The sequence below is a fragment of the Rana temporaria genome, chromosome 7 (genome assembly GCF_905171775.1).
Source record: "Rana temporaria chromosome 7, aRanTem1.1, whole genome shotgun sequence".
NCBI classification, from domain to species: Eukaryota; Metazoa; Chordata; class Amphibia; order Anura; family Ranidae; genus Rana; species Rana temporaria.
In genome coordinates this window covers 96,242,042-96,268,155 of record NC_053495.1, presented here as the reverse complement: position 1 = coordinate 96,268,155, position 26,114 = coordinate 96,242,042, and the positions used below count along the sequence as shown (strand labels likewise).

Sequence of the window (26,114 nt, the reverse complement as noted above, 5' to 3'; positions counted from 1 at the left end):
GGTTCGATCAAACCCAGGTTAAGAACCACTGCTGTTGGAGCTGTAAACTTGTCAAAAGGAACACTCCTTCATATATGGTGGGATTGCCCTCGAATACGACCCTTTTGGAATGAAGTACATCGCCTTATTTCCCAATAACGACTTATACACCAGATTTTACTCCTGCCCAATATTTATTGCACCACACCTCCTTACCTATATCAATTTATAAGAAATCACTCATTATACAACTTATAAATGCTACAAAACTGTGTATACCTATACATTGGAGAGATAGGCCCAGATTCACAAAGGAGATACGACGGAGTATCTCAGATACTCCGTCGTATCTCTCAGAGTATCTATGCGACTGATTCATAGAATCAGTTACGCATAGATATCCCTAAGATTCGACAGGTGTAATTGACTTACACTGTCGGATCTTAGGATGCAGTACCGCGGCCGCCGCTGGGGGGAGTTTGCGTCGTAAACCAGCGTCGGGTATGCAAATTAGGAGTTACGGCGATCCACGATGATTTTTCGCGTTCGCTACGTCGCCGCTAGTCTAGTTTCCCGTCGCAAAGTTAGTCGTCATTTTGGGTGCCTTAACTTTAGTCAGCAAACGTATTGCTGTCTAAAGTATGGCCGTCGTTCCCACGTCGAAATTTAAAATTTCACGTCGTTTGCGTAACACGTCCGGGAATACAGAAGTACGCTACGCACGTCGCCGTTCGAAAAAATGACGTCACTTCGCGCAAAGCACGACGGGAGTTATGAAACGGAGCATGCGCAGTAGGTCCGGCGCGGGAGCGCGCCTAATTTAAATGGCACACGCCCATTTAAATTACACGGGCTTACGCCGGAGGCCGCCGGCGTAGTTTTCATCGCAAGTGCTTTGTGAATCAGGCACCTGCGATGAAAACTTGCGGCAGTGTAACGTATCTACGATACGTTACGCCGCTGCACTTCTACCTGAATCTGGCCCATAGTTCTCCTCCAGGTATTTCCAAATGGTTAAAGAAAGTCCAAAAAATTGCAGAAATGGAAGAATTGATTCATCTAACTTATGAATCACCATTTAAATTTCATAATACTTGGGCCAATTGGTTGAACTTTACTGAGTCCTCAGATTATCATAACCTTAATTCAACTAATCCTTAACTTGACCTGTATATTTTATTTATTTATAAAACTGGTTTTGATATTGTCTTATTTATAATAACAACTATCCTCTTTTCCCTGATGATTGTGTTTTTTTTTATTTTTATTATTATTATTTTTTGATATATTATATATAATATCTTAATTGTCACACTTCCCTATGTTTTTATTATTTGATTGTTGTTAATAAGATTATTATATCTTACTCTCTTTAGCAATATTTGTAAACTATGATTCACATTTATATATATATATATATATATATATATATATATATATATATATATATATATATATATAGTTCTGATTATACAATATTATAATTTATAATCCTCACTTATTATTTGTACTGTATTACATTTCTTAATTTTTTTCCCTCCTTTTTCTCTTTTTGATATGAAACATTCTTCAATAAAAACATTGAAACCAAAAAAAAAAAAACAACCTTTACTACCACTTTAATTCCAGGCCTTTTCACATTGGCACTAGGATGTGTCTTATATTTTCTTGTTTTGGAAGACATAAAATCACAGCTAGTAGTAAATGTTTATTTACACAAAGAACATACTGTTATACACAATATACTTGGGATAATAATCAAAGAACACGTTGACCTAATAGTTAAGATTGCATTAAAAGAAAGAAAGTACAGTTTTCAGAGTATATTATTGTAGACCAAACAATTACTGGCATCTCTATGATCTAGTGTGTGTTTGTGCCAGTGTGTAAATATATGCCAGGTAAGCCCTACCTTGAAGATTCCCACAATGGAGTAAAATTAGTACTTTACTAGGCATAATGCTAATGCTCTTTCCCCTTTGCTGCATTGTTTTGCATACAATATGGAATTGTCCCACAGCAGAAGCTACATTATAGAACTGTCCCACAGCAATTGTTTAGTATTCAGGAAATAAGTAGAACAGCAAAAGAGATAACAGATTCTCTCTTTTCTACCTTCATTAGCATTGTCATAGTATGGGCTCCTCATTATGAAGGGCCACTGCTTGCATCTCTGCGCACTACCTCCTGTTACTGGTATTTGCTTACTGCATTACAGAAGCCAAAAATGAAACATATTAGCTTAGTCACAGCCCGTGTAATTTATACAGTAGATAGAGACCTAGTCATGCACTAAATGAAGTATCTCAGAAGGTCTTTAATAGAAGAAGAATCCTAGCAAACTACCAGTACTCATTGTAAGAAAAAGTGTCATCTATAGCTAACAGCAAAGCAGACGCCAAAATGTAAAAGTGCGCTTTCTGCCACAAGTGATGTTTTTTTACCATTATCATTGTTTTCACATTTTTAATAAATACAATATGTTGAAATAATTCAGGCCCCTTATAAAAGAATATAAATGTAACAATAAATATAGAATACACTACACTTCAGGATAAGTTATAAATTACGTTTCCTAGGCTGTTGTAGTCAAGCTATGTCTGTTCCTGTGGTCTGGATGTGTTTCATACTAGTTGGCAAATAGGAAGCTCAACTTAAAGTGGATGTAAACCCACCACTCACCCAGTATAAATGAATGGCACAGTATTATTGTATAAATACATGCAATCCTGCTGAATGTATCCCTACCTTGCAAATATCACCCCCTTCAGTAGTAGGAGCCATGCAAAACTATGGAATCAGTGGCTGGGTCCCTTTGCCGTAGCTCGTGGGCGGAGTCGTGATGTCACAAGACTCCAACCCCACCTCTACACTCTCCTACTCTTTCTGCTGGTTCTGGGAGCTGACTGCACCATTAATATCCTCCTCAGTCACACTGATCTTCTGCTCATCTCAAGGATCACACCCCATGATGATTAACAGCCAGTCAAATCTCAGGAAAGGCACCACATGACTTCAACATGCCCAATCATGCGGAGGTGTGGAGCAGCCAATACTGGGAGTGCTGGAGAAGAAAGGAGGAGGGATGTGAAGCTGGAATTGTAACACACTCTCTGCTCTCATGTTTATTTATGAGATAAAGAAAATCAAATGTCAGTCACAGCAGTGGGGGATGTAGTGACACAAACTTATCTGTGTGCCATTTTTTTAGAAGATTGCTCAGAGCTAGATTAACTCTTCCTGACAAGACTGGGCACAGATGACTTGACATCCTCTACTGTATCAGTTAGTCTCATTAAAAACATTTTTTTCAGGTTTACATCCACTTTAACAAACCTCGCTGAAGTGAACCACTGCATCAGTGAAACACTAAAATGTATATTGCAAACAAAGTTATGTAATTATAACAAAGTTAGGATAATGGCATGCTTTATTCCTGGGCTTGGTCATTAACCGTAGATTAAGTTTGACTGCCAATCACTATCGTGCTCCAAGTCCATAGTAATAGGGTTCATCAGGACGGTAGCCATATGCCGTTGTAGGCCGTCCAGGTATACCAGCGGATTGTCCAAAATTATCAAGTCTACAAGAAAACAGAAACAGCATGTTACTAACTTTTTTTGTTGTGCGATAAATGTTTTGCACATCTCGTTTCAGTTCTTTTTATCTCTATAATAAAATAAGTTGATTAGATGAGCGGAAGGGGTTCATGAAAAGCCATTTTCGGTCCAAATTCCAGGGCTATTACGCAGGGGCCTCTGGGACATGCAGCAGATAGTCTGAAATCTCGTCAAACTGTACAACAGAACAAGCATCAACACTCCAATATGCCTTTTATAGGGGTTATGAGATTGTTGTTCACTCATGCAAACCATTGGAGGTTTCAATTAATCAGTGATACATAGCAGAGAGTGATAAAAAGGGATGCATACTTATGCAGTCCATTATTTTTTGTTTCTATGATGCAATGAACTGAAGTCTTTTTGCAGAGATCTCTTTTCACTTTGACATTAAAGAGTATATTTCCATTAAAATTAAAAGAGTATATTTCCTTTAAATTAAAAGAGTATATTTCCTCTCCGAGCTGAAAAGCAGAAAAAAACATGACAGGGATTCTAACCTTTTCCAAATGTCCAAAACTAAGAAAAAACGATTTTTACTAGACGTAGCTATGCCTTAATTAGTGTAAAAAATTATTTACTGTGAATGAATATCCCATGACAAAAATAAAATGAAAAGTTCCAAGGAGGTAAATACTTTTTCACTTCACAATACTGATCTCTTACAGATCACATTTCAAAATTTAAAAAGAACATAATTTTTAAGACGTCATCCAAGAAGTGCTGGAAACATGCTTGTTAAACTTGAAAAACAAGGGTTGTGCCAGCATACGCAATACTTGACCTATTAAAACTAATCTTACAACTGCTCACATTTGAAGCTGCTACTAAACCAGTGGTTCTCAACTCCTGTCCTCAGGACCCACTAACAGGCCAGGCTTGCAAGATAACTGAAATAGATCACAGGTGATATAATTTGCTGCTTAGTGATTGCAATATTCTAGTCTACATCTCCCCAAACTTAAAATCTGGCCTGAGGACAAGAGTTGAGAACCACTGTACTAAACCATCTTATCTTTTCAGCCCTGCTAATCTAAACAAAACCTACTGTCAGTGCACAGCTTTGCAGCATTCTGTAATGCAGGAACACTTTTAACCACACCCCAAAGTGTTCTCTCGTCTCTAGACTTTCTCAAGGCATAGAGAAAGATGTTCAATAGTATATACCCCCGTTACCCTGCAATTTACTATGTCTTTGCTTTCCATACCCAACGTACTACTAAATTGCATCTCTGTATGTTGCCTACTAACATTACATACATCACCATATTGTCCAAGATAAAATACTCACACATTGTATTTAAGTACACATTTAAAAATATACACAGTTAAGTCCATATATATTTGGACACAGGCACAATATTTTTTCCAGGTATATACTAAAACATATTCAAGCTATAGTTATATAATGGATATGGGCTGAAAGTGCACACTCTCAGGTTTAATTTGAGGGTATGTACATTCAAATTGGAGGAAGGGTTTAGGAAATACAGATCTTAAGAATAGCCACCCCCCCTTTTTTTTAAGGGACCAAAAGTAATTGGACAATTGAATCAATAGCTGTTTCACGGCCAGGTGTGGGCTACTCCTTCGTTATTTCCTCATAAATTAAGCAGGTAAAAGGTCTGGCGTCGATTCTAAGTGTGGTATTTGCATTTGGAATCTATTGCTGTGAACCTACATCATGCGTTCAAAGGAGCTGTCCATGCAAGTGAAACAGGCCATTGTAAAGTTTCAAAAACAAAATAAATCCACCAGAGAGATAGCAGCAACATTAGGAGTGGCCCAATCTACAGTTTGGTATATTCTGAGGAAAGAAGAATGCATCAACATAAAAAGGTCTGGACTTCCACGGAAGACAACAGCGGTGGGTGAATGCATGATCCTCTCTATGGCAAACATAAACCCATTCACAACATCCAGACAAGTGAAAGAATCTCCCAGAGGAGACTTCATGAGAGCAAATACAGAAGGTTCGCCACAAGGTGCACACCATTCATAAGCCTGAAGAATATAAAAGCCAAATTAGACTTTGCCAAAAAACATCTAAAAAAGCCAGACCAGTTCTGGAAAAGCAGTCTTAGGACGGATGAAAGGAAGCTTGATCTGTACCAGAATAATGGGAAGAAAAAAGTGTGGAGAAGTCTTGGAACAGCTCAAGATCCAAAACACACAAAGTCATCTGTAAAACATGGTGGAGGCAGTGTGATGGCATGCATGGCTTCCAGTGGCACTGGGTCATTGGTGTTATTGATGTGACAAAAGACAGAAGCAGCTGGATGAATTCTGCAGTGTTTAGAGATATACTGTCAGCCCAAATCCATTAAAATGCAGAAAAGTTGATTGGATGGCACTTCACAGTACAGATGGACAATGATTCAAAACACACTGCAAACGCAACCCAGGCACTTTTGAAGGAAAATAAGAGGAATATTCTGCAATGGCAGAGTCAATCACTTGATCTCAACCCAATTGGGTATGCATTTCACTTGCTGAAGGCAAAACTAAAAGGCAGAAGGACCCACAAAGAACAACTGAAGACAGCTGCAGTTAGAGCCTGGCAAAGCATCGGAAAGAAAGAAACTCAGTCTTTGGTAATGCCCATGGGTTCCACACTTCAGGCAGTCATTGCCAGTAAAGAATTCTCAAAAATATTTAAAAATTAACATTTTATTTATGGTTATATTCATTGGTCCAATTACATTTGAGCCCCTGAAAATGGAGGGACTGTGTATAAAGATTGTTGCAGTTCCTAAAATTTGTACTTGATATTTATGTTCAAGCCCTTGAATTAAAGTCAAAAGTCTGTACTTCAAATTAATTTGGATGGTTTAGTTTTTATTCTGGTGGCATACAGAGCCAAAATTATGAAACTTATGTTTGTGTCCAAATATATATATATATGTGTGCGTGTGTATAATACACACTATATATATATATATATAACACACACACACACACACACACACACATACACACACACACACCTAATAATCATTACAAACAAAAACCCATTAAATAAATGTTTATGTTCAACCCTCAAGGGGTTATGTTGGCCATACAAGAGTCCTTTTCTTTTGTTGAAGCCCTTGGTTGAACAAAAGAAAATAACTTGAATCCCTCCCACTAAGCAATTGTATTCTGACAGCGGGGATACAGTATTTCCCCACTGTCAGAATACATTAACCAGCAATGGAGACTATAGCTGGCGGTGCTGATCGAGAAAATATTTACCAACAGGCTGGTTATGCACAAGTCAGTCGAAAGATTGGCTTGTGCACAACCAATTTACCCATACATGGAATTAAATTTGGTCAGTTCCTTGAATTTCAATCCATGTATGGCCGGCTTAAAGTTCTTAACAGATAAATCCATTTAGCCTCGGTTTGTGACATATTCCTTTTTATATTCAATTTCCTACACGTCTCTACTGTTCTATCTATCCCCAGAACTGCAAACTATTCGGGTCTTCAAAATAAACAATATGGTTCCTAAAGCTTCATATATACACTTGCCTATTGTTCTTGTGGCTCTCTCTACATATTATAAACCACAAAGCACTGAAGTATGTATATTAAATATTTTGTATTAGAAGAAATATAATGATGAAGATCATTTGACAATTAGAACTTGCACAGCAAAATCATAATGTAATATGTGAACAACATAAATCAGCAACAAGTTTACCTGATATACAGTTTACACTATAACATGTGAATGGCACAGGAACCGCACCGCAATCCTAAGACACTCACACTGATTCAGTGTGATGCAATTTGAGCCCATTTATTTGGAGAAGAAGTGCGGGCACCTTTTTTGCAGCCGCACCACAACCGCATTGAATGGTCAATTTATGCAGGCAAACCACATTGTGTTTGGGGTGGTGTTAACTTTGTATTGACACCTGAAGCAGATCGCAAACACAGTGCAATCACTGAATACTTTTAGTTTCTAACCTGATCTTTGTGTTACCCTGAGACGCTACATATTTTCATGCCAGTTGTTTAGCCAAACAGAACCCTGATTTGTTATGTCACTGTCACATTGCTATGGAAGAGTTTGTTGAAATTTGGTTGCTAGGCTATACTGTACTTTACTTTTTTCTTTTGCCATGTGTGCATATATTGCCTGCAAGATCCTTCAGATTTCTGAACAAGCACCCGAGTCCTAAAATCTAAGGCACACAAGAAATTCTTTGCTGAAGGTAAAGTATGATTATAATTAGAACACCTGTCAAGTTTTTATGCGGCGTGATTCACACCTATACGTTTTTTTGGTACTTTTTTTTCAGAAACACACTACAGTTCATGGAGAAGCTGCAGAAAATCATGTAGTGTGTTTTTGCCACAAATTGTGTTTTGCAAAACGCACCGCAAAAAGAACTGAATAAACGGTTTAAAAGCAAACTGCAAAGATGTGAACCAAACTTTTCTGTCTGTGCCCCTGTTAAGAAGATTCATACTATCTATTTCTCCTGTTTACCATTATCACCAAAAGTGAAAATGAAAGACAATCCCCAAATGTTGGGTTTCACCAGAACAAGAATAGAAAAGGAAATCTTCCAATGGGAACACTAGTTCTGTTGACCTTGGAGACAACCAGGGACTCCCTTAGTTTGGAGGGATTTTCTCTAACTTCCTGTTTTGGCTATAGAAGTGAACAGAAATCTCCTCAATGGGACAAAAAAAAAAAAAAGATAAGTTATAGGTCCTGCTCACAAAATGAAAAACATGCCTTGGGGCTCTTAGGGACAGGTTTCGGGCTCCGCTTTGCTCAGCGGGAATCGCTCCGTCGATCCCTGCTGAGCCAGCAGATGACAGGTCTGTCTCTGCACACTGTGAGTGCAGAGACAGACCTGTCAGAGCACCGCTCTCCCCTATGGGGGATCGGATGACGACGGACCGTAGAGTCCGTCGTCACTCGATCAGATCCGCCAGATGGATGGAAAATAGGGTTTTCCTCCGTCAAACTTTGGCGGATCGGAGCGGGTCGGATGTCACCGCTGACATCCGTGGCTCCATAGAGGAGCACAAAGCGCCCGTTCAGGTTCACCTTAAAAAACTGGCAAGCGGACCTGAACAGTCCGCCCGTGTGAAAGAGCCCTTAAGCTCTACTTTGAGCACCGATTTGCATTTTCTTTTGATGAGGCTATTTGAGGCAGTTTTTTTTAACCTTTTTAAATCTTTTTTCAGTCAAGACACCCTTTAAAATGATGGATGATCTTGAGGCACCCCATTCTAAAATGAAAAAAACAAAGCTAATAGTTTTCCATATTGCAGCAGCATCCATACACATACAGTGCATTGAAAAAGTATTCATACCCCCTGAAATTTTCCAAATTTTGTCATGTTACAACCAAAAACTTAAATGCATTTTATGTGATAGACCAACACAAAGTGGCACATAATTGTGAAGTGGAAGGAAAATGATAAATGGTTTTCAACATTTTTTATAAATAAATATGTGAAAAACGTGGCATGCATTTGTATTCAGCCCCCTTTACGCTGATACCCCCAACTAAAATCGAATGGAACCAATTGCCTTCAGAAGTCACCTAATTAGTAGAGTCCCCCTGTGTGTAATTTAATCTCAGTATAAATACAGCTGTTCTGTGAAGCCCTTAGAGGTTTGTTAGAGAACCTTAGTGAACAAACCACATCATGAAGGCCAAGGGACACACCAGACAGGTCGGAGATAAACTCTCTCAAAAATATTCCAATTGCACACCTTCCTGGAGAGCGGCCAATAAGAAAAGAGGGTGCTGAAGCAATCACCAGCTGGGAACTGGAAAAATCGATCATGTAGATATATTCGCCAGCACACCGAGGATCATTTAGAAAAACGTCCAAAAAATGTTTAATGCATAGAAACTATCACAAAAAAGCAACGTTTCGAAGTCGGACAGGACCTCTTCGTCAGGCAAGTGATACAGACATAATGCAACACAGTGATATATATATAAAAGACAGCCACCAATGAAACCATGTGAAAAATACATAAAACACACCCACCCCAACTTCCTCCTCCCTCCACATAAGAACCTGCAATAATCAAAAGGAACAAAAACGAGTGGATAAATCACTTACCCACAGCTGCTCCTGAGTGTAAAAGCTAGGACACCATAAGCATTTTAATTTGTTTATACTCCGATTCCCGGATGAGCTCGCTACACGTTTGGTTTTGTTTGTTTGCACTCCAAGCCTCGTTGTCATATCCCCTTATGTTAGTGGACTTGAACCGACGTGCGACGCCCATACGTCATTGGTTACCATGACGACGGCGGCACATCGGCGCCTTCCAAATTGTCTTGCTGTATCCTGGGCGCATGCGCGGGATACGTGGCACGATGCTATTGGCTGAAGGTGGTCCCATTGAAGCAACACAGCGGGACAGCTGGGGGATGACTGGGGCGATCAGCGATATAGCGGGGGGCAGACTGTGGTCGCTTCATGCTATTGCCTGCTTATGGTGTCCTAGCTTTTACACTCAGGAGCAGCTGTGGGTAAGTGATTTATCCACTCGTTTTTGTTCCTTTTAATTATTGCAGGTTCTTATGTGGAGGGAGGGGGAGGAGGAAGTTGGGGTGGGTGTGTTTTATGTATTTTTCACAAGGTTTCATTGGTGGCTGTCTTTTATATATATCACTGTGTTGCATTATGTCTGTATCACTTGCCTGACAAAGAGGTCATGTGCGACTTCGAAACGTTGCTTTTTTGTGATCGTTTCTATGCATTAAAAATTTTTTGGACGTTTTTCTAAATGATCCTCGGCGTGCTGTCAAATATATCTACAAGGTCAGAGATAAAGTTGTGGAGAAGTTAAAAACAGGGTTAGGTTATAAAAAAAATATCCCAAGCTTTGAACATCTCACGGAGCACTGTTTAATCCATCATCTGAAAATGGAAATTGTATGGCACACCTGCAAACCTACCAAGACATGGCCTTCCGCCTAAACTGACAGGCCAGGCAAGGAGAGCATTAATCAGAGAAGCAGACAAGAGGCCCATGGTAACTCTGAAGGAGCTCCAGCTCAGGTGGGAGAATCTGTACACAGGACAACTATTAGTTGTTCTCGCCACAAATCTGGCCTTTATGAAGGAGTGGCAAGAAGAAAGCCATTGTTGAAATAAAGCCATAGAAAGTCCAGTTTGCAGTTTGTAAAAAGCCATGTGGGGGACACAGCAAACATGTGGAAGAAGGTGCTCTTGTTAGATGAGACCAAAATGGAACTTTTTGGCCTAAAAGCAAAATGCTATGTGTGGCGGAAAACTAACACTGCACATCACCCTAAACATACCATTACCGCCGTGAAACATGGTGGTGGCAGCTTCATGTTGTGGGGATGCTTTTCTTCAGCAGGGACAGGGAAGCTGGTCAGAGTTCATGAAAAGATGGATGGAGCCAAATACAGGGCAATCTTAGAAGAAAACCTGTTATTGTCTAAAAAAGACTTGAGACTGGGATGGAAGTTCACCTTTCAGCAGGACAATGACCCTAAACATACAGCCAGAGCTACAATAGAATGGTTTGGATCAAAGCAAATTCATGTGTTAGAATGGCCCAGTCAAAGCCCAGACCTAAATTCAATTGAGAATTAGTGGCAAGACTTGAAAATTGCTGTTCACAGATGCTCTCCATCCAATCTGACAGAGCTTGAGCCATTTTGCAAAGAAGAAAGCAAAAATGTCACTCTCTAGATGTGCAAAGCTGGTAGAGACATCCTCGAAAAGACTTGCAGCTGTAATTGCAGTAAAATGTGGTTCTACAAAGTATTGACTCAGGGGGGCTGAATACAAATGCACACCACACTTTTCAGATATTTGTAAAAAAAATTGAAAACCATTTATAATTTTCCTTCCACTTCACAATTATGTGACACTTTGTGTTGGTCTATTTCATAAAATCCCAATAAAATACATTTACATTTTTGGTTGTAACATGACAAAATGTGTACCTTTTCAAGGCACTGTACTCTTTAAAATACACTTTGAAATATAGGTACTGATTAGTGTTCCGGCATTTCTTTTTCCTCAGTTTCTCTCCCTCATGCAGCCCACATTGACCTCAGTGCTGACAGAGAGGGGCGGAGGGTCAGACAAAGATGCTTTACAGGTGCGCAATTTCATCTGCAGTTGTTAGGAGGTTGCTGCACAGTGCCTAAAGTAATGTTACACAAAGAAAACCTGCGGCTTTGTGTAACAAAAAGCAGGTTAATCCACCACTGGCTTGTACACAATTTTTGGGCAATTTGGGGCAATCTTTGGGCAATTTTCCAAGTCTTCTCTGAAGAACCCAGGAGCCACCTTGGTTAAAAAAAAAGGCTGGTTTAAGGTGATGCACCAACTTAATGACAAACTTTTTCCATACCGAATCTACTATTTACAGTGTTCTTACTGAAATTACCTACATAAACATTGTATCCAATATGATTTAATATTATAATACATTATAATGATACAGTATACCTATTAATCATTATTAAAAAAAAAACTATCTAAATAAATGTCAAAATTGTAACCTCTAGGTGTTAAAGTTTATAACACACAAAAAAAAAAAACACATTTAGCTTCAGTTTGTGAACTCTTCCTTTTAAAAATTAGATATCCCTTAACTTCCCTACTGTTCAACCGATCTTCTAGAATTGCAAACCAATCAGCTCTTTAGAAAAAACAATGTCGTTTTTAATGTTTCAACGTATATTATTATTTAATCTTATAATACTGAATAGTTTTAGAATGCACTGTTTCAAATTTATCCAACAATTTTTATTTTTTTATTGCTGACCACAATATTAAATGAAGTCTGTACAAATTGTCTTGAAGGAACTTAACATATCCTAATAATGTAACCTTTTTTATTATCAACATTCTGCATGAAAAGGGAGCCATTATGAGCTCTTCCTTTTAAAAATTAGATATTCCTCAACTTCCCCACTGTTCAATCGATCTCCTAGAATTGCAAACCAATCAGCTCTTTTGAAAAAAATAATTAGTTTTTAATGCCTCAACGTATATTATTTCATCTTATAATACTGCATAGTTTTAGTATGCACCATTTCTCATTTATCCAACATTTTTTATTTTATTTTTTATTGCTGACCACAATATTAAATGAAGTCTGTACAAATCCACTATACATTGTCTTGAAGGAACTTACCATATCTTAATAATGTAACCTTTTTTTTTATCAACATTCTGCATGAAAAGGGAGCCATAAGTGTTCATGACCAATTTGTGCTCTGACATGGGGTAAAGTAATGCGCAGAACATTTCCAAGCCAAGCTGCTGTGAATATTTGTGCCATTAGACAATGATCTTTCAAACAGCTTGCTTTGCATACTAGGATATACATACGGTAGCTGCAAACAGATACAGAGAGGGCAACAAAGCATATATTGAGATACTAACCCAGTGCTATATGAGTGCTGACCAACAAGGTCTCCATTTTGCAGCTGATAATCATTGAAAAAGTCTGGGCTCACTGCAACTTCAGGAGGCATCAATCCTTCTAGGAGAAAACAGAATATATAAAAAAATGTGCCCTCATATAAAGTTTACTTTTTCTATATAAACAAGATTTTCACAGCTCTTTCAGCAACACTTTTAAAGTTAGGATTACTTGAACTGGCATATGTGATAATTGCACAGCAATGAGTAAATGTTGGTAAAGGGAAACATGTTTACTAATACATGTATACAAAAAAAAACTAGATGCAAAGAATGCTGGTTTACTGATGAAAGATAATTCTAATGGTTAAAAGTAGAATCACTAACAAAACTTTTAACAAACGAAATCATTCAGCTAAAGTTACTAATTTTAAAATACAGAAAAGGAATAAAGAAAGATGCAAAAAGTGAACAGTTTTGAACGGATGCATAGTAAACGGCTGCTGAAAATCTAAAAACATATTTTAAGGCAGAACTTTATACATAAAAAAAAATAAGTTGTTATCATTTATCAAGAAACATACATTCTACATTAATAATTATGCTACCAAAATGAGTGTGTGCTGTAAATTGCTTCCAGCATTGCTTGCGTTTCTTTCTTTGCTGGAGGCTTTCATTTTGCTGAAGCCCAGGGCCCCTGAACAGCAGTAAATCAGAGCACAGCATGGTCAGTTCTCTAGCTATGCTGGGTACTCAGCCTGCTCTCCTGCAGATTTGGCCTGACGCAAACCCCTACACAGCCTTCTACTGGGAAGCTCAGTGTGCTGCTGCTTTTCCTCCTCCCAGCTCCTATGTAGCTGAGAACAGAGGGTATAGGATCACTTATATAAAAAAGGTATAAATGGTATTAATAATGTTTTTTATATCTATACACAACTGTTTTGCCCTTCATTTCTATTTTAAACTGAATGGGATGTTTTACAAGATGAGGGTTTACAATCACTTTAAGGTAAACAATTTGCACTTGTGGCAAAATATATAACAGCATAAATGCTGGTGTTTGTAGGGAGGCCACAATAGGCACACTTTTGCTAGTAAACATTGCCATTCCTTCAACATTCACCTGTAATTTGATGGACAGACCTATGATAGATAGGAGGAAGAATAAAATGCTTTCAGCTGCAATTGTTTTGCCCAGAAACCCAAAATATACTGTAGAATAGGAGGTATACCAGAACTCTAAATTTAAGCTATGTCTGCACACCAAGCTCATAAATTACCCAAAAATGAACATTTCAATTAATGTAAATGTATGCTTTTTGAGTCAAGAACTTTTAACCTCTTACATGCTGGTCTTCAGATAGGAGGAATGCATTTAAAGAGAGGGAGGATACGGCTATCAATGTACACAGTGTAGCTGTCTGGGACCATGCTAATTCAATGGCTTCAATACTTTCTATGTTATTTGTGTAAACCAGGTACTGTATAAGGATCACTCCGAATTAATCTGTTGCATGTTTCTTTCAGTGACTCAAATACAGTGCATCCAGAAAGTATTCACAGCGCTTCACTTTTTCCACATTTTGTTATGTTATAGCCTTATTCCACAATGGATTAAACTCATTATTTTCCTCAAAATTCTACAAACAAAACCCCATAATGACAACATGAAAGAAATTTGTTTGAAATCTGCAAATTTATTAAAAATAAAAAAGTAAAAAAATCCCATGTACATAAGTATCTACAGCCTTTGCAATGACACTCAAAATTTAGCTCAGGTTCATCCTGTTTCCACTGATCATCCTTGAGATCTACTTTGGAATAACAGCGTAACATAGCAAAATGTAGGAAAAGTGAAGCGTTGTAAATACTTTCCAGGTGCACTGTAATTCAGTCAGAGATAGAAAAGGTAACTAACAAATTCAAAACTCCATAATGAGGCAAACTAAACAATTTTCAATGTCATATTATTTAAACTTTGTTTTAATACATCTGCTCCATTAACCGTTATTTAATGCATCTTGCATTTACCTGCACTATAGTACAAATCAGGTCTCTCTAGAATGTCACCTTCATGAATAAATGGTTCAATAGGCTCATCGCCATATAAATATTGCTCATTTTCATCCATCTGGCGACTCTCCACCATTTCGAGCCACTGAGAATTGTGCCAGCGAAACTTCTCACTCTGTATCTTTTTTGCCCATTCTTCATCATATTCCTAAAGAGAATGAAATAAAATCACAAATGTTTAAACGCATTACATATACACCTAAAGTTTAAAACTGAGCTGTAGAAGGCCAGTAGTAAGAAATTAAAACCTATAAAGTATGTAAAGTACCTGACATTGCATCTTCCATACAGTTCATAAGGAATATGCAGCAGGAACAAGTCAACGTAACAGCAAAAATATCACAGTTCTGACAGAAATCATGCTGGAACAAAACATTTCCTCAATGCAACAAGACAAAGACAAATAAGAACTTGACAAGGTTTAGAATTTGTCCACTGTAGAATAAGATAAGGACAAACTGTTACTTATTTACTCTGCAAGACTTGCCCATATTTCCCCCATTTAATTTTGATTTATTTTCATTTTTATTTTAATCAATGTGAAGTGTTTTATTAAAAATATTATCCTTAGAAAGCTTTATGTTTTGTCAGGGGATTTCACCTTTTATTTTTAATGACAATTAGCAGGCTTGGTGTCTTATGAGGTAGGCTTAGGGGTTGTTTGGAATAAGCTGGCTTAATAATTGAAAGCAAAGTCACCCATAGTCTTTCACCATGTTTCTAAAGTGCACAAACCATAGAGACCTCCAGTGGAACATACTATTGTAGCGGGCATCAGAATTTCCGCCAGCAGAAGTTTGAGAGCAGGTTCTTAATTTCTCCAACGGAAAAAAATTCTAATCGGAAAATCCGTTTGTCTGTATGCAATTCCGACGGGGAAAAAAACACGCATGCTTGGAAACAATTTGTAGCATGCTCGGAAGCACTGAACTTATTTTTCTCGCCTCGTCGTAGTGTTGTACGTCACTGCGTTCTTAACCATCGAAAGTTCAGGCAACTTTTGTGTGACTGTGTGTATGCAAGCCAAGCTTGAGCAGAATTCGGAAAAACCATCCAACTTTTTTCCGATGCAAATTCCACTCGTGTGTACAGGGCATAAGGCTGTATAATCACTTTCTCAAAGTCGCTGCCATGTTTTACAAAAGCTGACACCTATAAGCAACATGGAGGTATTCCTCACAAGATCTGGACGGAAGAACAAGAAGGATGGCCCGAAAACAAATGGGCTGGCCCAATTGCTCCCATATTGTCAGGAAACTCACAAAAGGCATATTATAACTCCACTCCTGAGAATGCTAGGGTCTATGTCCACCAGAAACTTGGGATTCTTACCCACCTGGGGTGAAAACAGCTGTTTCAAACAGTGAGTACATTAATGAAGCCATCAGATCAGCTGCCACAGTAAACAATGCAGGATCTGACCTCGGACCAAGTGGTCAAGCCATACTGTGTTGGTTCCCAAGTCCATCAGCACTCTATGGTTCTGCAATGATTAACATAAGCTTAATAAGATGTCAAAATGTATCGCTTAGCCCATATTCTGGGTGGATGAATTAACCGAAAGACTAGGCCAGGCCTGATACATCACCACTTTGGACCTTACAAAGGGATATTGGCAGATAACCTTAACAGAAGCCACCCAGGAGAAAGCATCTTTCTCCCAAAACGGGAGGCGAGCCACATGTTATGCCATGAATCCCATTTACCCAAAGTCCAGGAAGGGTTAGACTATTTGAGGAAAGTGGGTTTTACAGTGAACCCCCGAGATGTGGGGCAAGCAAAGTACTTGGGTAGATTGTGGAAAGAGGGATGGTGAAGCCCCAAACCTGGAGGTAGAGGTTATACAGTCCTGACCCTCCCCCTCACCAAAATGCAAATGTGTGCGTTCCTTGGCATAATGGTTGCCAACCCATTCGATCGAAATCTTACACGCAGAGATGTAGATTCTGATTGTAAATTATCAATCATATCTCTGTTTCCAGCATGTAATCTCATACTCTGTATTATTATTTTTTTCAGTCAATCAAAGTATCTCAGTGATGGTGATAAATGTAAAACGATCAATAGTTTTCCATCCTGGCCGATCAACTCAGTATGTTTAAACTTGATCTAAATTAAGCCCTTACCTTTGGCTTACCTACTAATAGCCAGCCCTGGTCATTAGTTGCTGTCCTGCAAGACGATCTGGAAATGCTGTCATCCATATTACTTAAACAGTAATTACAGTGCAAATTGTTTATATGTTGATGCACTTACCGCTATAATATCAAGAGTGTTATCACACACTTTTCGAATCTCTGCATTTTTATCATGCATTAAATCTATCAGGTAAGCAGGAGCCTCTGCATTAAAATGTTAAGGAAAAGTAAATACACTATTCGTTGAACACATTTTTCTGTATAGAAACTACAATTTGTGTCACATTTGCCACCTTATACATTGAGGAGCATCCTGCATGTTTTGTAGCCAATTCTGAATTTCATTTACCCCTAGTACTGTGTCCAATATGACACATAATTGGAACTTATTTCATTTAGGCCTGATGTCATCTATCTATTCATAAAAAGTAATGCACGCTGTCATTGCTGACATGTTTTGGGGACTGGCATGCTGACTCTGGCATTATTACCTAGTGAGTCAGTAGGCTGAAATAAGTATGCATGGTGGAAATGCAACTCTAGGCCAGTTGTTATATACTGCAGCTGTGAAGTGCACATTTTTATTTTTATTTTAAGGAACCCTGTCATGCAAGAAACTCCATGGTGGGCAGTGCTGAACTCCTCGTGAATGCCTATTATGCTGGGTTCTACAATGTTAATACATTTTCAGTTACTGACACGGAACAAACAAATAACACCTTCATCTATGTAGCAGTTCCATGTATTTGACTCAGAAAGCACTAAAGCTATATTGTCAACATTACAGCCTAAAAACTAGCATTTAGAACAAAATTGGTCTGCAATTGAAGCCCCTGTATTTCTTTCTTTATAAGGTTTTTTTAAAGCAACGAAAGAGAAAGGGAATCAATGAGTCCTCTAAAATCCAGTGTAAGATGCCTCACCATCTGATGAGTGGCCCAAGAACACTAACTCCTGACTTTCATAAACATAGCTGGTCTGTGTACTACTGCAAAAAGAGAGAGGGTTAGACAATACTATAAGTAAGGCAGACAGAATAAGTAAAAAGTGGTGAAAACTGAAATGAGGCAGAAAGCAGGCAGTGTGGAGATGATATAATGCTTTCTCACTGCCTGTCATTTGCTCCACACATGTGAGCGAGGCCTTATGGTAACATTGGGACTAGGGAGGTGGCGATTGGAAACACTGACTGGCTTCACTGGTTTGAGGACATTGTACAGATGTGGCAGTGATCATTAAAAAATAAAAAAATACATCCTGGGAAAACCGAAGACAATCAAACTGACAGACTTTTAGGCCCCTTTCACAGTGGGGCGGGGGCAGCGTTGGCGGTAAAGTTTTACCCCGCTATTGGCCGAGAAAGGGTAAAAAAACGATGCAGTGTCCTATTGATTTCAATGGGCAGGAGTGGTGGAGCAGTATACACATCGCTCCTTCACCGCTTCAAAGATGCGGCTAGCAGGACATTTTTTACGGTCCTGCTAGCGCACCGCTCCAGTGGGAAACCCCTCGGGGCTTTCCTACTGGAGAAACAGCAGCGGCTGTTTAGGGTCGGTTTGCAGGCGCTATTTTTAGTGCAATAGTACCTGCAAACAGCTCCAGTGTGAAAGGGGTCATAAGGTGGGTGGTCTCACATACAGACATAAAATCTGTCAACTTTATTCCATGAATGCTGCATTAAAAAACACCAAATGGGATATATTTACCCCTGCTTAATCATTAAAAAAAACATTGCATGTTCATTTAGGGAACCATACAGAACATTAACCCCTTGATGAATAACAATGTACAAAATCCAACACTGGTCTTTATAGTGTTGATAGAACCATGAATATTTCACAGAATGACTCCCAACTTGTTTTGCCCAATAAAGGCTTTCTCGGGAGAATAATGGGGGCTATGTTCTGTGAAAGAAAACAGAGAATAAACAATATAAAATACATGAAAAAACATACTGTAACCATGGAGATGTGCTTTCAGCCTATGCATTGCAGATATGTGTGGACATAAACAGCAGGGTAGGTACCGCTGTGTCTATTTTGTGTATGTATATCTTCTTTTTATGTTAGGTACATATTGGTGGATCCATTGTTGCTCGGTCCATTGTTGCTCGGGTATCTATAGTTGATCAGAGGGATCTTTGCTGCTTGACAGAGCTATTATTGCCGAGGGGGGTTTTGGCTGCTTGGCGGGGGGGGGGGGGGGAATATTGTTACTGGCTGCGGGGGACCTATTTTACTACCTTTCATTTGCAAATCCCATACAAACTAATTAGCATCAACAATTATACTCTGTTCAGTATTCTCTAAAAGGGGCAGTACTGGGAGGTGGGTAGGGAGTGGAACTAAGGGACGAAGTACGGAGGTGGGAAGGGGGTGGAGACAAGATGACTTGAAAGTGGGTATTACCTGCACCTATAGTCTGAGAAAAAAAGCCCTGTATTTTTATATATATATATATATATATATATATATATATATATATATATATATATATATATATATATATATATATATACACACACACACACACACATATACATACGCACATACATACATACATACACTTGCTGTCCCTTAACTCAAAACACAGCCATTAATGTCTAAACCACAGGCAACAAAAGTGTGTACACCAAATTGGGCTCAATTAGCTATTTTCCCTCTGTTTTTGTGACTCATTAGTGTTACAAAGTCTCAGGTGTGACTGGGGAGCAAGTGTGTTACATTTGGTGTTATTGCTCTCACTCTCTCATACTGGTCACTGGAAGTTTAACATGGCACCTCGTGACAAAGAACTCTCTAAAAAACTGAAAAAAAAAAGAATTGTTGCTAAACATAAAGGTGGCCTAGGCTATAAGAAGATTGCCAAGACCTGAAACTGAGTTGCAGCACAGTGGCCAATACCATACAGCGGTTTAAAAGGACAGGTTCCACTCAGAACAAGCCTTGCAACGGTCGACCAAAGAAGTTGAGTGCACATGCTCAGCGTCATATACAAGTGCTGCCAGCATTGCTGCAGAGTTTGAAGGGGTGGGGGGGGGGGGGGGTCAGTGCTCAGACCATACGCCACGCACTGCATCAAATTGGTCTGCATGGCTGTCGTCCCAGAAGCCTCTTCTAAAGATGATGCACAAGAAAGCCCATAAACAGTTTGCTGAAGACAAGCAGACTAAGGACATGGATTACTGGAACCATGTCCTGTGGTTTGATGAGACCAAGATAAACTTATTTGGTTCAGATGGTGTCAAGCTTGTGTGGCGGCAACCACGTGAGGAGTACAAAGACAAGCCTGTCTTGCCTACAGTTAAGCATGGTGGTGGGAGTGTTATGGTCTGGCGCTGCATGAGTGCTGCCGGCACTGAGAAGCTACAGCATATTGAGGGAACCATGAATGCCAAAATGTACTATGACATACTGAAGCAGAGCATGATCCCCTCCCTTCGGAAACTGGGCCGAAGGGCAGTATTCCAACATGATAACGACCCCAAACACACCTCCAAGATAACCACTGCCTTGCTAAAGAAGCTGAGGGTAAAGGTCCGTGATGTCGTCATTAAGGAGAGGAAGAGGACTCCAGTGGCAACCTGTGAAGCTCTGGTGAAGTCCATGCCCAAGAGGGTTAAAGTGGATGTAAACCCAATTCATGAAATTTGAGATGGGCATATATATCTGCAGTATTTTGTTATCTCTCTTCAAAGAGCCAAGTCCCGTAGCTCGCTCATGACCCATTCCTGTTACCAGCCCGATAACTCCTGACAAATTCTCAGACACATCAGATATGTTTTTTACTTCTGGCCACCAGAGCAAGCTACTATTGATCAAAGGCATTGGCTGCTGCACTGGCATACAGTGTCATCAGAGTAGCAGCAAATGTCTCTGATCAATAGAGAGAGGAGTACAGTGTCACAATAATATTAGTTAGGTTGGTAGCAACAAAAGGATAAAAAGCATGAGACTATACAGCCAGTGCAGCTAGATTTCCAGTCCTCAAATGTGGGTTTGCTTTCTGGAGCATATACTATGTACATACTGTAGGCGGGCGAATGGGGTGCCTGGGAGGGACCCATAGCAGCGATGGACTCTTTATTTTCGGCTTGTTGGCAGAGGCAGCCAATGCTAGGATTGTAGTTCCAATTGCCCTAGACTCCTGGCAGCCCTGGCGGAGTGATATATAGCTGCCTCAGCAAGCCCTGAGGGCAGACTGAGGGTGAGGTTGTAGCTGGCAATGTCTATAAGGCTCAGAGTCAGATTATATTGATCAGATGCAGTGCACTTTGATTGGTAAGAAAGCCAAGTCTACAGTAACATATGCTGTAGGCAATATCGACACTAAAGATTTATATAACTTCTAACGGGGGTAGTAATAGTTACAGTGCAAACACTGTCTACAACGATAGCTCAAATCGGCACCTGTGATCACTATCATTATAATTTTAGGTTTCGCACTGGCTGCTGCATTACAACACAGTGACTAGTGTTTTTTTAAACAAACTTTATGGAAATTTAACACAGTGGCTCTTTATAATGTTCTGGCATGAAGTATACTTTTCCAGTGCACACATACGTATACATACACACGCGTGTTTGAGTTTTGGGGTGCACACCCTAATACAATAGGCTGTGCACAACTATGACTATGAAACTTCCTGTTTGCTGTGTGACTATTCAACTTCAAACTTTCTAGGCAGGCATGAATGTGACAAATGTCTCAATACATACACCTTGTTTCATTATGCTTTCTGTAAGTGATAAAACAAGAAACAACAAGGAGCTTACAATGGCTTCAACTGGTAATACCTTTCCTGCATTTTAAAACAGGTAAGCAACAGGGTATCCCTGATCATCACAATCTCCACAAAATGGATTGGAGTAATGCTGGCCATACACTTGTAGATTTTTGGATAAACGTTTAACCATAGATTTAAAAATGTGACAAATTAGCATTTGATTTTGAACTGAACAAGCTTTTACTGTTTTTAGTTTAAAAAAAAAATTATATTCTGATCCTACTCGTAACCATGGTCAAAAATGAAAATCGAACGAATGTTCTTAAAATGAAAATTTTCAATCAAAATTCTACCAGTGAATGGCCAGTATAGGGTAGGTAGGATGTATTCTCTGAATGCATCTTGAGGCTCGATCTTCAGATTCAATATCTGTGTACCTTTTGAGAATACAAGGTTAACTGACAAAATCCTACTAACACAATTATAAGGATACATGCAGTTACACCTTTTATTTTTTACAGTTTCTTGGTATAAAAAAAAAAGGATACGAGTTTCCTTTATGATGACATCACGTGTTGCTTGGTGGAAAACCATTTGGTAAAATACATAAACAATTTGGCAAACAAATTCATCATCTTCTTGCTGAGCTGTAAGACAAGAAAAAAATGGTCCAATTTAACAAATACAGGGATTATATAAACCTTATGAATATTTATTTACAACTGGACACAAGACTTCATCTTTCCGGGAACTGAAACTTCATATTACATGTCTGACGACCCAATTTTTTGCTACCTCTAAGGTGTTCCTTAAATATTCTATCTTAGGCAACTGGTAACTATACAATATACAACAATTGTAACAAGTGGTAAAAGGTTACCTTCAGGGCACTACATAGCTATAGCTATATGAGATGTGGATTTACATGGGAAAGACTGAGTAACTCCTGATATACACTCCGTTCTAATGGGTTTGTGCAATAACAAATTTTGTTCTTCCCATAAATCTATTTTGGGACACAGAAAGCCTGAAAGCTTGTCAGTAAAGTAGAAAAATGGAATAGAAGTATGCCAGAAAGCACAAGAAAAATGTTTCTCTAACAAAACAAAATTTCTGAATAATTGTTAAGGAAATGCTGCCAACAAAGCATACTGGCCTATAAATAAGAGGACAGAAACCACCAGAAGAAATGACAGAGCTACTGTACACAAGTATGGGGCAGGAGGTATGGGATGCGATCATTTAAAGCCGTCAGGAGGAAAGTAGCCATACAAAGCATTCACTAGACCTGCCTACAGTCCCTATACTGCCTCACTCCCACCTATAAAGGTAATAGACCAAGAAAAGGCAGAAAAATTGTGCTGCTGGGGTAGAAGGGATGTCAGACCCATATACAGTATTTAGACAGCACATTATGGCCATAGGAAATATGATGGAAACAGTAAAAAAACATATCAAGAACCCAGTCAAAAATATAGGCTAAAATGAGTCCGCCCAGAAACAAAACAGCAGCATAATATGCCAGCCTAACATTTCACCCTGCTGGGGTGCCCAAGATAACGTTTAAGGACAGATATCTGAGCCTTCTAAGAAAGGCTGAACTAGAATGAGAGGGAACCATGCCTATGAAAGAGTGGCATCCATGTCTTGAAATGCCACAGGGAAGGTAAGTGACCCTGTGGTGATCAGGTCGGTTTAACCACTTCCCGCCCGCCAGACATCCTATTACGTCCTTGAATTTGTGCAGGGATAACTGAATGATGTCTGGAGCTACAGGCATCATTCGGATATCAGATTTTTCAGCCCGCGATTCCCTACACCATAAAAATGATCATAGCGGCTGTTCCACCGCTTGATCGTTCTTACGGGAGGCGAGAGGGGACGCCGCCCTCCGATGCTTCTACCGGCTCAATGTTACGATTGGGGAGTCAGACAGGATCCGCCAGATGTTTGTCATAGAGATTTCCGGCGGAGCAGATGGTCGCCGGAGTCTCCATGATCGTCGGAGGCTGGGCGTGATGTTATGAGGTCACGCAAGGCCTCTGTATTCAAACAACCAGCGGCGCCTCGGCTGAGAAGCCAGGATGTTTTTTTTATTTTTTATTTCAGGCTTGCAAATGCATACGTAAGTCCCGCCCACATTTGAAAACGGTGTTCAAACCACATGTTTGAGGTATTGCCGCGAACGATAAAGCAAGATCAATAATTTTGGCCCTAGAATTGAAAGCGTTGCCTATGGGGACTTTTAAAGTAGCAAAGTTTGACGCCATTCCACGAGCGTGCGCAATTTTGAAGCGTGACACGTTAGGTATCTATTTACTCAGCGTAACTTCATCTTTCACATTATGTAAAAACATTGGGCTGACTTTACGGTTTTGTTTTTTTTAAAGCACAAAACTGTTTGTTTAAAAAAAAAAAAAAAAAACACGAGTTTGGAAAATTGCTGCGCAAATACCGTGCAAGATAAAAAGTTGCAAAGACTGCCATTGTATTCTCTAAGGTCTTTGCTAAAAAAAAAAAACATATATAATGTTTGGGGGTTCCATGTAATTTTCTAGCAAATAAATGATGATTTTTACATGTAGGAGAGAATGTCAGAATTGGCCTGGGTGGCAAGTGGTTAAAATGTGTATTATGCATTTTTAGACAAGGGTTTTGCCCAGGCTTTAAACATTTGCTGGCATTTGACTTTAAATGTAATATATACTATATATACACCATCCGTTATGTCTTATAAGAGAGCAACACGTAATTTTCTGTGCAAAAAAACTCACCATTCAGTAGTTCAATCAAAGCTGGGATGATCCCAGATTTTGCCAACAGAGCAGCACATGAATCATCCATAGACACTGTTCCTATCATTATAACCACTTCCAACACAAGGTCATCTTCTGCAGCTCCTATATAAAAAAGGAAAAGGCATCAACAAACATGTTATATTTAGAATACTAAAATGCTAACCCATAAGTAGTGAAGTATGATGATGAGAAGACTTTCCACATTGTTTTGACATTTTACTGGCAAATGCCTTCTCATAAATTTAGTTTACCTTGGATTTCCTATTATACCATTAACCAGAACCTCTGAAGCCCTTTCTTACTTAATCAGGATTAAATTATATGTTACATTTCCAGTGCAGGAAATGAAGAGCTCAGATATTATAACTGAGAAGTAGCTAACACCACATGTCGTTCTTTAGATACAAACCAGTGTGTGTGAGCATATTTCCAACACGCGGGGGATGGGTATCGCTACATTTTGACTCTATAAGTGTTTTCAGACTGGCTTAGTTATGTTGAGATCAGGGTTCTGTTGGGGACAAACCTCTTGTTCAAAAAGACCTTGTTGTTATTTTCCCTGCATAAAAGTCTTTATAACCCTGATCTCTGGGGCAATTGTCATGCAGCAGATTAAAGTAAAACAGATCGGATGCTTCCCCAAAAAGGTAAAGCATCTTCCTGTACATTTCAGGATTGAGATGCTTGGCTTGGGTTCCACCTTGGAGAAACATGTTTTATAGCCGACCACTGTGTTGCTGTCCATCAACCTTGCATGTTTAAAAGAACAGGTGTATCGTAGGCCTTTAGGGCGTGGCTTCTACGACGCCAGGAAGTGACACTTGCGCTCCACCAGAGTCTCGTCTGTTAACCAGGAAACGCTGTTTTCCAGTGGAACACACTCGGTCAGCACGACTCTCCTCCTTTGCCGGAGATGGTGACTATATGCGCTATTTATTTATATTGAATGTACATGCATAAACTGAAGGGAATGTTTTCTGTGGGGAATTCTTTTATTCATTAAACGGAATTACGCTATATGCCTTTTTTCTGTGTTTTGTGTCTAATTTGGAGACTCACAACAGATGATCTTGATTACCTTTGTTATGAAGAGTAGTATCAGTCTGTGGATATTCATACATCGCCTTGCTTATAGAGCTTTCCGGTGAGTGCGTACCCCAGAGGGGGATCTTTTTGTCCCACGCGGTGTCTCTGAAAATCCAGGTGGAAGGTGCTTGCTATCTGTTTGTTTTCAAACCCTGCTATCAACGGACTTTCCCTCTTATTATACTGATGCACTTTATCATTGATGCTGCACTAAGTGTAGAGGTGGTATCTCTTTTGGGAACTACACTGAACTTTCACTACCAGCGCTATTTGTGGTTTTAACTATTTGGACATTTTTGATGTGCTTT

General features: G+C 39.2%; 1 protein-coding gene across 2 annotated transcripts in view; it reads right to left on the bottom strand.

Moving 5' to 3' along the window:
- Positions 1 to 1,667: 1,667 nt before the first annotated feature.
- The window catches only part of KIFAP3 (kinesin associated protein 3), a 105,074-nt gene continuing 80,627 nt past the window's right edge, over positions 1,668 to 26,114 (bottom strand). The window contains exons 15-20 of one of the 2 annotated variants that reach the window (XM_040359704.1): positions 24,697 to 24,822; positions 22,471 to 22,569; positions 17,315 to 17,400; positions 15,017 to 15,206; positions 13,007 to 13,103; positions 1,668 to 3,562 (exon numbers count right to left, since the gene is read on the bottom strand). In XM_040359704.1, coding sequence (XP_040215638.1) covers positions 3,460 to 3,562; positions 13,007 to 13,103; positions 15,017 to 15,206; positions 17,315 to 17,400; positions 22,471 to 22,569; positions 24,697 to 24,822 — 701 coding nt within the window. In that variant the 3' untranslated portion in view covers positions 1,668 to 3,459. Of the gene's footprint in view, positions 3,563 to 13,006; positions 13,107 to 15,016; positions 15,207 to 17,314; positions 17,401 to 22,470; positions 22,570 to 24,696; positions 24,823 to 26,114 lie in introns of both variants that reach the window. The other variant, XM_040359703.1, reaches the window with a different exon arrangement.